The 17,762-nt window shown below is 37.1% G+C and overlaps 1 protein-coding gene across 9 annotated transcripts in view; it reads right to left on the reverse strand.

Annotated features, from left to right (window-relative positions):
* Positions 1-17,762, reverse strand: part of NRXN1 (neurexin 1) — a 1,098,989-nt gene that overhangs the window by 612,929 nt on the left and 468,298 nt on the right. For all 9 annotated transcript variants that reach the window (XM_087863385.1, XM_087863384.1, XM_087863379.1 and 6 more), the window contains one exon: positions 5,017-5,455. In XM_087863385.1, coding sequence (XP_087719511.1) covers positions 5,017-5,455 — 439 coding nt within the window. The remainder of the gene's footprint in view (positions 1-5,016; positions 5,456-17,762) is intronic.

The following is a 17,762-nucleotide window of genomic DNA, read 5'->3' on the forward strand; positions in this document are numbered from 1 at the left end:
TCATGCCTGCACTTTGTATGGTTCCTCCTTGGACAGTCTAGACCAGGATCTGAAAAGGCCACTCATGGCTCAGCCTACCAGGCCCCATGTCACTGGTCACAGACTAAGCAGGCAATAGAAGAAACTACGCTGTACACAGAAGAAGAGAGCAGCTGTGGCCAAGAGTAGCAGCCAAAGTGGGAATAAAATGTCTCTTCCCCATGTCACAGAATGGAAGAAGGGATGCACAACCCAATACAATTAATTGTGCTGACAATGAAGCTCTAGAAAAAGTATTCATCTGAAGGCAATGTTTCTCACAGGGGCTCGTAGATCCTCCTTTTAGTGAACAGAGGACTAACGGGCAAATCGCCCGAATGATGGGCCGTGCAGGTAACTGTCTTCCCTGTCATTAGCATGCTTACTGTGACTGCATATCTCAGTCCTCAGAAAGAAGTGAACACCTTCCCTTAATTTTCCTTCTACCTGCATGTTTGCTAAACGATATAGTGATCTCACGAACAAGCAAAGATAGCAGTCCTGTTCTGATAAGAGCTTGTCATTTTCGTACCAGGCTTACCACAGTTCTCCAATAATTTTGTAACCTCCTCACTGCAATTTTTTTTGTTTTTTTTGACATCTGGGCTTGGAGGAGGGATTTGTATTCATTAAAAAGGGTGGCATCTATTATCTTATATTGTGTAAACTGCTTTTAGGAAGTAGGAAGTAGGGTAAATTCCTTAAAAACTTGCATTACAACTAAAAGAGTGCTATTACTCTTCAAATGTAAAGATGCTACTACTATTTTTAGAATATTAGGGGTGGGTTGGCATTGAGCCACTCACATATTTTTATTATTTATTTTTCATTGTACCAAATATTCATTAAACTGCTATTGCACAAGAAAGTACCAGGACCTGTAGGTATAAACTTAAATAAGACATTCCCTTTCATACATAGGTTTCTTTTACAAATTGTTGAGGGAATATTAAAAATTCAGTCTGTCCACCAAATATGGTTTTAACCCTACTTCTGACCAAGGTAACCAATAGTTCCTGACATCAAATTAATGGCCGTGACTTTATTCCTACTAACTTTAGAATGGTCAATAGCAGAAAGAATAATTCTCAGCGCTAAGCTCCCTCTACTTTAATAACAGAGAAAATGGCTCATTAAATATTTTTAAATATTCAGCTGAAGAGTATCCCAGGCAACCTTCATCATCCATGAGTCAGCAAGCAGCCCACACTGACCTCTTGTCATAGAAGTATCATTTTCCCACGTTACATTAAGACTAATTTTCATATAGCCTCTGAATATAACTGGTGTGAAAAATGGATAAAATGAATTATTTCTTGAAATTCTACGTTTCTTAGTTTTAACAGAGCTATAAATCTTGGTATTTCACCAACCTAACTCAGAAATACCCTTTAAGTAAAATAAAAGCTAGTAGAGCTATTCATTCAATTTTAAAAAGGCTGCTTTATACCAAACCAATGCAGTGTGCAAATATAGAACTTAATTAAAATACTATATATAAAATATTAACAGCTTCAGTTATTAACATTACATTAAATTCCCTTGAGCTAGGCCAACATAAAATGAGCTCTCTTTTCTTTCAATTTTGTAAAGGGCAGAACTTGGTGTAGTGAATGAGCCTGGGTTTTTACACTGTTTGTCTCAATTCACTAATCTGAAATTGTGATCACATAAAAGTACTTCACTAGCTGTACATTGCCAAACATACTAACTTAATCTTTCCTTTGGATTCCAACAAAAATCTCATGTCTTATTTTCTTTCTTAATGTAAATTACACTGTCTTAAGGCATCTTTCTCATCTTCCCATCCAGCATTGAACTTTCTAAATTAACACAGATATTCTCTGCTTTTGACCTTTTCCAATAAGGGTACAAGTAGGGCAGTTAATAAACTATTGGAAATTTGGAAGAATTAAAGAACTTAAAGAGAAAAAAAATGGATTTTATTCAGCCTGAGGATTAAGGCATTTATCCAACTCTCATTGTAATAGGTCATCCAAGGACCTTGGGAAATTAATTAGACCACATCAACACTTAAGACTAGAATAAATTACCATTATCAAATGAATAATGGCTGGTTTTTTCTCCCTTTATACATTGTTTGCATTTATTAAAATTTTGGCATTAACCACGTATTTCCTCATGTAGTTATAAAATACCTCATTTCTAGGTGAATGAAATACAACTGATCTGAAGTATGGTAATTTTTGCCCCTTCTGAACTTCCAAAAGATGTCAGCTTAATGGGGCTCCTGGGTGGCTCAGTTGATTAGGTGTCTGCCTTCAGCTCAGGTCATGATCCCGGGGTCTTGAGATCGAGCCCCACATCGGGCTCCCTGCTCAGTGGGGAGTCTGCTTCTCCCTCTCCCTCTCCCTCTGTTCCTCCTCCCATTCATGAGCTCTCTCTCAAATAAATAAATACAATCTTAAAAAAAAAAAGTCCACTTAATCTAATCAGTTATGTTTTAAATTATTATGAAGTCTGGGGTGCCTGAGTGGCTCAGTTTGTTAAGCATCTGACTCTTGATTTTGACTCAGGTCATGATCTCAGGGTTGTGAGATCGAGCCCCACATTGGATTCAGGGTGGAGTCTGCTTGAGATTCTCTCCCTTGACCCTCCCCTGGCTTGCACTTGCTCTCTCTATGTCTCTCAATAAATAAGTAAACAAATAAAAATAAATCATTATGGAGTCTAACATGTACATACACATACTTGAGAGTAAGTTTAAAAATTTTATTCTAGGTGTATTTTAAGTCAAACTATATCATCCAGAAGTTAATATTTCAAAGCACAAGATTAGTCCATGCTCCATTCCTCTTTTTAAGACTTCTGTTTGAAAGTTCTTTTTTTCTTTTTTGATAAAGATTTTATTTATTTATTTGACACAGAGAGAGAGGAAACAGAAGCAGGGGGAGTGGGAGAGGAAGAAGCAGGCTCCCAGTGGGGGAGCCTGATCTGTTTGAAAGTTCTTAAGTAGCCAATCAACTGCTAACTCTGATAGAAACAGGCTGGAAGAAGCAAAAGGGAGGTACTCTATTACTAAATTTTTGTATTCCCCTCAATGTACACTTCTCAGCTTAAATCAGAAAAAAACAAAGAGGAATCTAATTTCTAATGCAATCAGTATAAATGCAGCAGGAAAAAAGAAATGTTGTCTACTCTCAGTCATCTAAGATAATAGAAATGATAAAAGAAGTACAGGTAGCACAGAATGGTAACTAATCTTCCCTGTGGAAGATTTTAGGGAAATGAAAGAACGCAGGGGACCAAGTTTCCAGAGAGGGACGGACCAGAAATTGTCTCCGAGCTATCTGAGATCAGAGCAGTGGGTTCTGACCTTCCTTTTCCACCCTCACCACTGACTCCCTCCCAATTCCTATTCATTCCATTTCTTTATTTTATTGGGCAAAAGGAGAGAAAAATATATTTGTAGGATGTCAATCACAATCTTTCTGATTGATGAGCAGGAAAGCAAGGCATGACTAAGAGGGAACTAGGACACAGTTCTGCTGCAGGGAAGCTGGGAGGACACAAGTGACAAAGCGATCTATGAAAGGGCACTCACCCCCAGGACTGCAGCTCGGTCCTCCTAAAATAGGATGGTGATCACAGATGACTAGATCTGAAAGAAGCACTAAGTGCTCTCTGGTCTATGCTGATCGTCGGCTGGAAAGCTTTGCAAAAATATAGAATCCTAGATGCCATCACTGTTGATACCCCTTCACCGGGTCTGGGAGCCAGTCAATACTGGGTACTGGGTCCTTCCCAATATGTCTTATGAAGGAAGAAATTCAGACCCACAAAAAATGCTTTGGCCAACCTTACATCGCTATTTAGTAGAAAATCCAGAGCGCATGGTATGATACATAAGTAAATAAGGCAGTGCATTGAGGGAAGGGAGGAGAGTGGTTGGGTCTAAATTCCATTGTCTTCTATTATAAGAGGAATTAGCTACAAATTATGATTTGTAAGTGAAGAGGAACAATCAAAGCATGGGAGCACAAGTGAAGAAAGTAAAAAAGATATAATATAAAGTTATATACATAAAATAAGTTGCTTCTATCTTTCCCTCTCTCTCTCTCCCTCCTCCTCTTCTTTTCTCAGTCTCTCTCACTTTCTTGGTTTCCACAAATGCTATTTGCACTGTCTGGATGATCCTGTCCCCACAAACCTAATGCTAGTCAATTCCTTAAGTCCCCTAATCCATTCTCAAATTTCAAATGTTTTTTTAGTTTAGTAGCATTTAGTAAAAGTAAGTGTTATTTCTTCAGCCCTTCCCTATAATGCCCCCTCCTTTCCCCAATCACACACATCATGCACACACATACACAACACAGGCACAGGCGTGCGCACACACGCACACACACACACACACACCCCTCCAGTAAAAAGCGTAGCGAAAGGAAGCCAGAGGAATTGGCTCAATTCCAAACATCTTTCATTAGAAAGGGAAGCTATTTGGAAGTCAACAGAGTTTTGCCCGTGTTCTTGAAATCTTACGGCATTGATTAAAGTGTTTATGATACCACAGATCCAACTTGGGTAAAAATTAAACGAAGGATTAAAAATTAAACTAAGGATTTTCTATGTGGATTGTTGAATTTCTTTTTTCATATTTTGTATTTGCCACTTCAGGCACCTCCAAACAGCCAATGATAATAAGCAATAATTGGGAATACAAGAACCCTGAATTTTGTCATTTGCAAATTCAAGATAAAATTTCTTGCAAGATTTAGCACTTGATTATCCAATAAATGTTCGTTTAAGAAGTGATTCCAGAAGTCATTCGAGCATGTGGGGTTTGATGCCCAACTATAATGATTAATTAGCTCCTTCTGATTTGTATATGATGTAAAACAGAAATAATAACAGACAATTTCCTTTACCCTAAAGACAGAAATGCAGGAAATCTTTAATATGTCTTGCTTTTAATTCCCTTGTTGAGGGATGAAACGAGTGTTCCAGCAGGTAAAAAGTATAGAAAAAATGATAAATTACCTGACCGTCCATCTCTCTGGAAGTCCACATGATACCATTCTCCATCATTCACCTTCTTTTGTAGGGCTTTGATTTTTATTGTACCTGACCCCATGTCCAGGAGGAGGTAGAGATGGCCATCTAGCATCTCAATAGCAAAGAAGTCAACCTTTATCATCTGAGGGTGCTTGGCATCTTTTTGGTGTCTTGGCTTGCCATGGCTAAATAAAATGAGGCCATTTGGCTCTGTTGTGCGGAAGTCAAAGGATATGGAGCCTGTTTTCTTTGCATTCCATTTAGGCAAAGAGATGAAAGACTCTGGGGTTTCAAAGGTGATTGGGTCCAAAGTTGCCACATTCTCACATTTAAATGCCACCACTCCATGGATCTTCATCTTAGGGTCTCCTTGCTTGGCAAGTCGAGATAATTCCAGCCTTACATCATTATTTTTATATACGACCTGTGGGCAGAGGATAGCAGTGAGAAACCAGGCCCATATTTCAGTATTTAGAACTTGTCTTCAATTCATGTAACTTGCAATACATGTTTGCAACGCATGTAACACAATGTTTAGTGCATTTTGATATATAGGATAGCCTTTTCAGCCAAATAAAATTCAAGTATCAACTCATCAAACAGTAACCATTCCAATCTAATTTCACTCAAATAATGTGTGTATACACACATCCCAACTGGTTGCAGATGACTCAAATAATTTGAGTGAATCTGCATACAGTTTTCATTATTTCAAGCATATATAGACTCAAACTTACATATTTGCTTTTGTTGTTGGCTATTATACTTGTTTATTAAATATAAAGGTTTTTTAGTTTTCCCACTACTAAAGTATTTGAAATCAGATATTTTGTATAACAGTCTCTTAAAATATAGGATCTTGTCTATGGTCTATATAGCCATAATGAGTGTAAACTTTGTAAGATAATCACAACAAGCTAAGGTGGAAAACATCCTGAATTTTCTCAGAAAAATCATAAAATACAACTAAAAAGCAGACGCTTTCTTTCCCCCTATGGTCTACATTAGCAACTGTTTGAATAATGTTGGGTAACTTTGGAACAATGTTGGCTCTAAATCCATTCAACCTGTATTACTTATGCTCCATTTTACTTTAAAGTATACAAATATGGAACAAAGTTTGTCCTGTATTCTCATTTCCCAAGGCACTTCATCCAAATTGACTAGGTGGTTCTGACTGCTCATTGATAGTCCTATGGTTTTTGGACTCTAAATGGCACATTGGACAAATCCACTGGCAGGGCTCCCAATATCATGCATCTGCTATCACATCACCTAAAAACCTGAAGCCATTCTGACATAAAGATAAAGAGAGAGCCATACCCCACCTCTATAAAATGCATACCATGTATAATTACATTTCTAAAATACATATGTCATATTGACTTAAGAAAAAATTAGCTATCTACTTCCAGAGAACTATCTAAAATATTTTAAGAAGCCATTCAAAAGTTCATAGCAGCCAACACTGACAGGTTCTAAATTCATTTATATTTATATAATAGAAAAAAAAAAAAAAGACAGCCTGTGTCTGATTAGTGCTATACGGTTAACTGGTCAATATAGCAGTTATTTCCTCCAAACCTACGGCAAAACCTAACTGAGCCAACAGTTAGTTAGTGTGGCTAATGAATTTCCTGATATTTGTTAATAGATACTTTATTTTTCAGAGTGATAAAGAATGTAGGCTCTGGTATCAGACTCTTTGAGTTCAAATACCAGCGCTAACATTATCTAACTGCATGATCTCTCCAAGCCTTATTTTTTTCCCTTTTAGGGAGATAACACCTTACAGGATGGTTGTAATTATTAAAGAAGAAAATGTATGTAGGTGAGAGAATCTACATAAAGGGAATCAATCCAATGCCAGGCACATTGTGAGATTTTCAATAAATATCAACTACATCAAACTGCATGATAATAAATATCATCTCTTCATCATCATCTAGTAGACACAGAAATACTGTAAATTAATTCATTTTAAGGAAATGCTTAGAAATTAAGCACACACATATGATTGGTGTTTTATACCTGATTTGTGCCAACCAAAGAAGTCCCATCTTTCCACTGCTAGTCCTGGTGTTTCAGTTTACCTTTATCTTGAAGGAGGATTATTACAAAGAATATCCATTATTCTTTGAGCAAATATGTATAATGGTTTAATAAGCAAATACTGACAACAAAAGAAAAGAAAATGAACTCAAGCAATAACAAAAGGGAATTAGATTAATTCTTAAGCATACTTTCTTGAAGACAGAAAGAGCTATTAAGCCTTGGGGAAGTTGATTTAGGATTGTCTTTCTTTGAGGATCTTTAGAAGTGGAGAAAATGGTTTCCATGGATGAGTTTCCAAGTTGTATAACCTCTCACCATGACTTTCAAGCTACCCAAGCCTATATATATATATTTTTTCAATTTCCTTGGCAATCTATATTTTATTATTTGGAGATTCCCTTGACAAAGATATTGATCAGGAATGAGTATAGTGTTTTCTGACCTAATTGATGCGGATGATAACACTGACCTACGCTGACACATTGCCTGTGAAATAGAACCACTGCAACAGAGTCAGGTGTTTCTGACGTGAGTAAGTAGGTATAAGGCTGGGTATATTGCCTCATGAGTCCAATATCAGCTACAAAAAAGTTGAGGGACGTGGGGTTAGGGCAATTCTAGGTAAGGATTTCAGTGAGTGATTTATAATCTCATGAATGAGTTGGATGCCCTGGCGAAAAGGAGGGTCAAGAAAATGGAGAAGAAAAGTACGGATTCCTTTGATCAGCAAACTTAGGGTCAGCCATGCACACACACACTGCCTCCACGCCTAATCCCTGTGCCCCACCCCACAAGAAAAAAAAAAAAAGAATTTCCACCAGAATCTATGCTTTGTGCAGACAGGGTTCTTGCTCACTGTAGTCAAGCATCAAGATCAGTGTCCGGCACAAAGTAGACACTCAACAAATATTTGCTGAGAATTGAATAAAATTCTTTATTCACTTCTTTTAACCTAGTCCCAGATTATAGACTACTATGAACAATATTTACCAATGTAGTTATGTAAAGCATCTACAGATGTGGTATTGCAGACTAATCTCACAAATTGGTTACTATTTTTAGTCAATTTCTTTAGAAAAATGTGGAAACTTCTGTGCATGTTCAGTTATAAACGCAAGTTGGCCGGTGTATTGGAAAACTTTATCTTCAAACTCATATTGTGGGGCTTAAATTAGTTTCAGAATGAAAAACACCTGAGTTAAAATTCTCCAGCGGTAGAATCATCTTCCTAGAAGAACTACCTTGAGGAGAAGCACGATGTACTTTTTTTTTCCTTCTCATTTTGTATTCTTTGAAAGGAAACTCCAGAAGACAGAAAAGCAATTTTGGATAGGCAGGCTGATAGCTCTCACAACTACACTACTACTTCATCTGGCCCAGGTTTCCTAATCACCCTACTTTTCCAAAGTTAGACATACTCTTCAGATGACCTGAATATAGTACAATTATAATAATAAGTAGACAGCAGCCACTCCAAATCTTTTAAAAATTCACATGTAAGCTATTTTTTTACTCTTTCTGAGATAATATGATTCTCAAACATTTACAATTATTCATATATCTTTTTTCATATATCTTTTTTATTTATGTCAAAAGTTGTATTTACTTAATAGTTTCAACTTTCAAAAAATATCTATATACGCTATCGTCTTAACAATTAGTGATGATAGTATTGTACACTCATTTGGGTCTGTTCATAAAATTAAGATTTTGGGGGGATATTGATTTTTCCTTTGTTTTTTTGAAGAGTAATTCACAATGTTGAATTTCACTTCTCCGCTTCATGGGCTTTTATCATAAATCCCAAAGGGATAAAAACATGAAAGAAACTAGGTGGTTTGTTTGTTTGTTTCTTTGTTTTGGTCTACAATTTTTTTTAAATGTCCCTCACACTTAAATTTGCAAGAACAGGAGCAATATATCTGTATTTTTATATTCCTAGGCTTGAAATTTGAGGTAGACAGTCACTGAATATTTTATTTGCTCTTCATATTAATCCTAAAAAGGCAAGGGAAATAAATAGGTGAAAAAAAAATTTTAGAGTCTGGGTATAGACATAGCTTAAACACAAAGCTCTTATCTAAGTCAACTTGCCTAACCTTTCTATCTCTCAGTTTCTTAATTTCTAAAAAAAATATACATATCTAAAAAGGAAAAGCATGTTATATCTATCAATCCTTAATCTATGTAATTTGGGACAAAGGTAAAAGACATTCCATTGTTCCTTCTCTATGTCTGGCTTTTTGGTTTTGATGTCAGGATAATCTCTATTCTGAGATACACTGAAACACTAATCCGTTAGGTAAAGAGAATGTTCACTACATCTTTAGGTACACAGACATACATCAAGGATTATATCTATCTAAGGTTTGTACAGATGGTATTGAAGAACTGGTGGCTGAGAGATAAGGCCCTTTCCACAGGAAGTGGGAGGGTGTGAAATATGCGCATCGGTAGAAAGCATTTGCTACTCAAATAATGGTTTTTATGTTGTTATAAATAAATGTTTCAGCTTAGAAATTTTCATGAGGCTCCTGCATTCATTAACATGCATTGATCAAGGCTTTTCATATCTTAACTATGAGAGTATACAGGGTGATGAGATGGGCACTGCATTCAGTTAAGGAGTGATGCAGGGACCTAGACTCAGTCGCGACCTCCCTGAGAACATGAACGGCTTATTCTGAGTCTTGGTTCTCTTCCATTCTTGGGAATAATAATAAGTAAGGGCTAAGAATCTGGTTCTCAAGATTTCAAAGAGAATTGCAGCTCACCCACTGGCAATCCTGTGACCTTGTACAAGTCCTTCGACCGTACAGAGGCTCACTTTTATCTGTAAAATGGAGTAATCATACCTACCACATTAGGGGTATTGTCAACAATAAATTATATTTCAATGAAAGTGCTAACAACAGGGTTTGGCACAGAAGAAGGGCCCAGGTGAATATCAGCTGCTCTTGTTAGTGTGTTATCATAAATAACAGTATTATTATTCTGGGAGTGAATGAATGGACTTGTAACAAAGGTTACAGCTAACATGGTACAAAATAGATGACTGCTCAATGTTTTACAGTAATTAACAAGGCTGCAACCGGCAGGATCAAAGAGATCAAAGCAGACTGGGGCTTCTTTTTGTATCCTGGCATGTATATTGCAGGCTTTCTCTATAGCTGAGGTTTCTTAACCACAACACATACATAGGAAGCCAGGGAGTCTAGGGCTTCTGCTTTCACTCCTGAGAGAACTTCCCTGGCATTTGACATCAACAAAACCACCACAACCACTACAACAAGAATCAGCTAAGATTTACTGAGTGTTTATTTTCTGTCAGAACCTGTTAAAAGAAATGTGTATGTTTTTTTGTGTTTGTCCCTCACAAGCATCCTAGGAAATAGAAAACATTATCCTATTTTATCAGTAAATAACATGGAGACACAGGGCTCACTGAATGCCTTCTACTCTGACCATGTCAAATACTGTGAATAGTTAATGACATTAACTTCAAACTCTGTGTTTGTCTCAGCAGGAAATTTCACTTACAGTATTCATTTATGATTTCACTTATATATTTTTGATAGCAGTTGCTAAGCAAGAGATTCACAATCAAACAGCTATTTGCCACCATGCAAAAGGATGACCTTGCTATGAGTTACATGGATTATTACAAAAATAGTATCTTTCCTTCTGTTTTTCCTTATTAAAATATCTCTAAATGAATCAAATATCACAACTGAGCAGGAGAGCGTTTTCGTGTGCCTACTGATTAAAATGTCTCTTCAGGGGCGCCTGGGTGACTCAGTCAGTTACGTGTCTGCCTTCAGCTCAGGTCATCATCCAGGGTCTTGGGATGGAGCCCCACGACAGTCTCCCTGCTCTGCGGGGAGCCTGCTTCTCCCTCTCCTTCTGCTGCTCTCCTTTCTCGTGCTCTCTCTCTCTCTAATAAATAAATAAAAATCTTTAAAAAAAAGTCTCTTCAAATCCAGTTTAAGTAATGGGGCTTATTTCTTTTTTTTTTTTTTTTTAAAGATTTTATTTATTTATTTGACAGAGATAGAGACAGCCAGCGAGAGAGGGAACACAAGCAGGGGGAGTGGGAGAGGAAGAAGCAGGCTCCTAGCAGAGGAGCCTGATGTGGGGCTCGATCCCATAACGCCGGGATCACGCCCTGAGCCGAAGGCAGACGCTTAACCTCTGTGCTACCCAGGCGCCCCAATGGGGCTTATTTCTGTTTCTGGAACTATAGTGTAGTTTTTCAACAGCTATGCCTTTTGGATATATGTAATATTAGGATATATATAATAAAGTATTAGAATTAAAATATTAGAATAAACCAGTATAATTTCTCATGAGTATTTGTTATTGGTGTATTTATCTGTAATGTGTAAACTATATCTGAACACATACACATACATACAGCTTATACATTACCTAGTATAAATGCGTTTATACACAATAGGTCAAACCTGTTAAAATTGATGTCCAGAAAAAATGTACGTATATATTAGAATATATAGCACATCGCTAGTGGATAAGTAGATAACACATATGTATATATACCATATACACACCAAAATACAAATATACATATTTGTTAGTAATAGTAATAGCATATTTAGTAATTTCAGAAATTACAGAGTTCTTGGCTAAAGCACACAGATGGTCTCACTCATTTGAAATCAAAAATGTCTTGGCCTAAAAACAAATATCAGCACTTTTAAGCTTGGCTCACTCCAAAGGAAGGGCTGCAGCCCCCCCCCCAAAATTATTATTAAAAAAATGAGAAAATTAAACAGATTTTCTCCAATGTTCCTGCCACCATGGAGAGACAATTATAAGAGCAAAGCAGAGGCAAAGTGGTCACTTAAAAAAAAAAAAATCATTGCATTCATTATTGTCCCATCTTCCACCCAAGGTCAAGTTGCCAATGCTGTTCACTTTCTTATACTGAGAGCCCAGCACAGAATGTGCTTATAATAAAAAGGTAAAAAAAAAAAAAAAAGTCTGTTGAACTTAACTGAGGGACTGACAGGATTTTAGCTTTCCTGAGAATATCACACCAGAGAAGTTTTCATCTATGCTTTGAATATGCCCACTCGAGGCAGGTTTGCATCTAGTTGCAGAGATCCCTGGGCTGGGTTTGAGTCAGAGGTGGGGTGGCAGACAGGAAATACACAAGCCCTGCTCCAAGTAGCCCAATGCCACCGTAAAAACAATACCTAGCATTCAGAAAATCTGATTTGAAAGAGAGTTACATAAGGAATTTTGAAAGATAAGAAGGTTGGGTTTTTTTGGGCGGGAGTGGGGGGGTGGGGAACAGTAGAGTTGGTGTTTTTTTGGCCTCATAATCTAATACAATTTAGAGATTATGTGCAGTTAAAATCTTCAACCAAATTGCAACTTTCCCCACACCTAAATAAACTAATTAAGGAATGTAAAAATAGTCTACGATAACATCATTTCTTAGTAAAGTCATGTGACTTATTAATTTTAAACCAAAAATTAGTTGAAATTTGGAAAGGACAAAAAGTAGCAATATTTATTTAAGCAATGTAGAGAAAGAAATCTTTCTGCTTCGTTCCAATTAGACATGGTCAACTACATCTTATTCACGAAAAGAAGGAAAAGCAGAAGAAAACACCCTCTTGCTTTGCGCTTCCTTCATTCCACCGTCAGCGAAGTGCCTACGGTTATTTAGACAACCTTGGATGCCGGCTGTTCAGTCAGCCATGGAAGCAGAAAGCCTGTGTTGTCCTGGGGTTAACAGCTCAATTTCATGAAGCTTTCGGTGGCATCTGGGTGTATGGCGACTTGAGTTCCACTAAATAGGAATGTCTATTTCTCTCAAATTAAAGATTCAAAGTAACTCAGTAATGCCCTTGGGGGGGGGGATTGGAAAAATGAACCACTATTTCAGTAACACGAGATTTGAGATATTTATTTTTGAAAAGTAAAAACTGAAAACTAGATCAAATCCTCCTATTTTCAGATGAGGAAACTGAGGCTCAGATAAGCTCAGGCACTGTCTCAGTTGGCCTCAAGCTCTGATCCTGAGCAAGTATTGAGGAATTCGGTGTTCCGTTCTTTTTTGACTCTGTTCAAAAACAAATGGGATGATGAAGCGATGAGCCGTCTCTAGCACAGGCGTGGAACAGGAGAGGCCCTAAAGCAATTGCAAATGAAAAGCAGCCGTCTTTTCAGCAACATGGCAGAAAGGGAACCGTAACTGATTTAAAGGCAATTCTATCTTTAAAACTGTGATCGCTTCACAATAAGCTGACATTCAAATATAAAAATAAAAGTCCTGAGGGGGAAAAATCTTGCAGTTATTTCCCCCACTAATGGCATTGACAAAGACACTGGAAAAGTTAACTAGAAACAATAAACTTGCAATGTTTACCGCTATTTTGCCACTAAGTGATGAAGATATTTTCAGCATCAGTCTTTCATGATCTTGCAGAATGTGACACGCCATAAATTAGGGTTTAAAGCTTCTATTCCAAGCTGGCAGATGGTGCTAATAAGGACAATGCATGTCTGCTTTATCCCAAAACTTTTAAAATCCTCTACCAGTCTCAATGAGGGACAGGAGGCCGCTTTATTGTTATTTTTTTTTTAAGGGAACCCATATTACAATGAAGCAAGAATGATGTCTTAGAACTCATCATAACAAAACAGTGGCATCAAATGTTATGTCTGGATTAACCAATTCATGTTCTTTTGCATCCCCAGCCCCACAAGCTCAGTAAAGCTTCCCCATCGTCTAATTTTACATTTTTCTAAAGGGGTGGCTATTAGTATATAATATACCATCTAGTATATGTATGTCCATAATATGCATGGATATACATACATACACACAAAATACCATATACTATGTAGTTGGTCTTCCTCTGTCCAATTACCATGACATACTCTATGTTGTTTGGATATGCCAAAGCATTAACATTTCATTCTACTATCACTTTTTGATTGTGTTCATCCTCTTTACCTTAGAAAGTCCTCCATCAAGAGAGATTTGATAAACATATTGTTTTGTACAATGTTTATTAATTTTATAGATGTTTATTTGTGTGTGTGTGTGTGTGTGTGTAACTTTGTAATATTTTTGAAAATATTTTGTCTTCTCTTTGCTGGTGAAAATCCAATTGGGTGCCCCTGCCCAGATAGTTACTTATTTGAGCCAACGCATTTTTTGAATAATTCCTTTTTCTACTGATTTGTAAAGCCTACCACATTTTTAAATTCTTACGCATACTGTACAAGATTCTGTTTCTGAGCATTCTATTGTTTTCTTTCTTTCTTTCTTTCTTTCTTTCTTTCTTTCTTTCTTTCTTTCTTTCTTTCTTTCTTTCATCCAGTTCCAGTTCATTTAATTATTATATCTCTATAGTGTGTTCTAATATATGTTAGGTCTCTCCTACTAAGCTATTTACATTAACTATTCTAATAATGTTTATACATTGCATCATATAGATTTTTTGGTTTCTGCATAGATAAGATAAATATATATAACAGAACTATTGTAGTCACTCAGATTTCACTTTCCAAAATGTAGCCAGCTAAAGCTGGTGGCAAATTATTCATTCAAACTCACTTAAAGAAACTTTTTTTTTTTTAAGAGAGAGAGAGAGAGCTTGCATGTGTCTGCGGGGGCGGAAGGCAGGGCAGAGGGAGAGGGAAAGAGAGACTATCTCAAGCAGGCTCCACACTCAGCACTGAGCCCAACATGGGGCTCGATCTTAAAACCCTGAGACCATGACCTGAGCTGAAATCAAGAGTCAGGTGCTTAACCCACTGAGCCACCCAGGTGCCCTAGAGATTTTTGAATAGCAAAAGGAAATGATAACTTGGTTAGAATTACATTCCTGTTATTACAATTATTTGTAAAGTTACCATCCATAAGTGATTATAATAATTTTGATTTTAACACATCAGAGAATCTGGCCTCATGCCAGAAAAGTGTATTATATATTAGTTGGAGGATAGATATACACCTATGGAGAAGAATAAAACTAGGAGGAAAATGAAATGATAACCACACTAATTCTATTGCAATAACCACAAGTCCAGGTAGAGTTCCTTGCAGGAAAATGCTAGGACTGAGTGCCAGTCCCTTAGAGGGATTTGGAGGACAGGCTGAATGACTCTCAAGGTAGGAGAAAAGCCCAGTGCGCTCCACTTTCCTGCGGCTCTCAAGAGGCTGGGCCGCTTGCCTGAGGCTGCACAGCTCATGTCGAGCTAGTAAGTGGTGGAGAAGGTAGAATCTGAATGGCTTTCTCCAGACCCAGGAATAGGCCGTATAATTTTTTGTTTGCTTGTTTTCTTTCCAGGGGGCTGTTTTGATGATAATTAAGTTTCCTTCAGCAATAAAAGCCTTACAACTCTATTAAGCCCTGTTGACTTGAGATTTCCAGATCTGATTATCAAATTTGTGATTAGTCACATTGTATTAATCCCCTCTCTTGCCCTGGCTCCCAGACGTTCCTTCTTGACCACACCTGAGCACCCACCAAGGAAACAGGGAAGCTTGTATTTAAGACAGCCAACGCTGCTGTTTTTGCCATCCGTGATAAACATATTTTGTAAACTAGATGTTGTGTGTAAATGTGCCCCATAATTTTAATATTATCTGAAGCAATGCATTATATGATACGTAAGTATAGCTATAGATATGAATACAGACTCAAACAGCCTTAGGTTTGAATTCCTGCTCTGCTACTTAACTACACTGTCTTGAGAAATTCCTGGGTTTCTCTGAAGTAGTTTCCCCTTTTTCAAATAAAGTTAACACTTATTTTGTAGTATTATTTAAGCCCATATAGTACTAAGTGCTTGGTCTTGGGCACTGAGTAAAGAGTAGCCATTATTGTTATTATTAATGATCTTAAATGTATAAGAGAGGAATGCTGGTCATTTAAATAAATAAATGGCTTCTCTAAAAAGTAAAGAAGCATCCTTCAAGTAATTAATCATCCTCAAATCTTCATGCTTACATGATTACTTCCTAAATCTCATAACTCGACTCCTTATCTCCCATGAACTTTGCATTTTGAGAGATTTCATCTACCAAACAAAAGGTATTCATTAAGGAATACTTTGTTTGTAATTTTAAATTTATCAAAGGCATAATGAGATTGCCTCTATAATCACACTGAGTTGATAGAACTCCAGCCTGATGCAAATAGCTGTTTTATTTAGATTATGCTAAGAGTGGGTAAGTATGTAGCCTTTCCTAGATTTGTTGAAATACTGAGCATACGTAACTGTTCTTCATTTCTAATTTGAGGACCCTAAAAAAGTATAGAGACTCTAGGTTGTGAACTGTTATTTTTCAGTTATGGCTGCTCAGCGCTGAGGTATTTCTTCTTAATGCATTCTTTAATTATTTCCTTTGGAAGGTCCCTAGTGCTTCAAATGTCAGATGGGTTGTGCCTTTTGCCAAGGGTTGCTTAGTTAACTATTTAATGAATGGGGTTTTATGTGCTGCTGAATTTCTCATGGCACACGTTAGGAAATTCTTGGCAGAATTTAAATTGGAGAACTGAGAAACATATTGGCTCTACGGAAGCTCAATCAGCTCCCAGGCAGGAGCAGTGCCTTTGCCAAGGAAAATTCACTAAAATAAAAAATGCAAAGACCAAACTCGCACACAATGCAAGGAAAACTGACTTTGGTGTCTAGGATTAAATGAATGCTGGATTTGGGTATCTCAGGTGGCCTATGAATAGAAGTGAGGGAAATGTTTCACAATTTCGGGAGGGAAATGGGAATGAGATCCCTTTGCTTTGGAGGATGACAATATGCTTAAATGTCTTGATTGCTTGGGATACTCAGCTAGCGGCTAAGAAAAATAAAATGGAGTCTTATGTAATTTCTCACATGTTTCTTCCTTACGGAGATGAATCTAAACCTATTTTGATGTTATCGAAAGATACAATCAGTTTATTCATTTCACTTAAGAAATAATAATTGCATTTTTAAAAAAAAGTTGCAGCAGCAGTGACTGAACATCCTAGAACAAACATCCAGATGGCTATATTTTTAAAATGATTTGGCCAGGAACCTAGATATTGTATAAGCATCAGTTACCAGTTATATTTTCTTTGAGGACTGGGAAGAGGAAAAAAAAAAAAAAAAAAAGCCCTGAAATATGTAGGCTCAGAAAAGTCCCTAATCCACCAAAAGATTTTTTATTTATTTTATTTATTATTATCATTATTATTTTTACTCAGTAGTACTACAAAATGAGGAGGGAATCAGAGATTTTAAAAAATTAAACCCAAGTTTGAGAAAATAAAGATGAGAATGTATCTTTTAGTAATTTAAGATGGAGAGCACGAGCTTACTTGCCATTGCTAGAGGAACGTCCAGGCTTGTGTGGAAGGAAGGCCTGTTGCAGTCACCTCCTCACGGATATCACTGTCTTTAGATCCTTCCTTCAATTCTATGCACTCTGCCAGCCCATGTCCCAACCCCCTTCCCTCTCTGGAAGAGCAATTTCCTGAGTTAGCCTAGCTCTCTCTCTCTACTGGCTTACTGGAGCCTCCCTGCATCTTGGGTTATCAGAGGCCTGGCTAGCTCCCTGGGTTCCTGTCTGTTTGGTGCCATTTTTTCACATTATTCAAAATTAAGAAGGTTGGTCTCATCAGCACATAAATGCTAATCTGATGCTAGGT

This window comes from Ursus americanus, chromosome 7, assembly GCF_024610735.1.
Source record: "Ursus americanus isolate L20-20 chromosome 7, mUrsAme1.1.p, whole genome shotgun sequence".
Lineage (NCBI taxonomy): Eukaryota > Metazoa > Chordata > Mammalia > Carnivora > Ursidae > Ursus > Ursus americanus.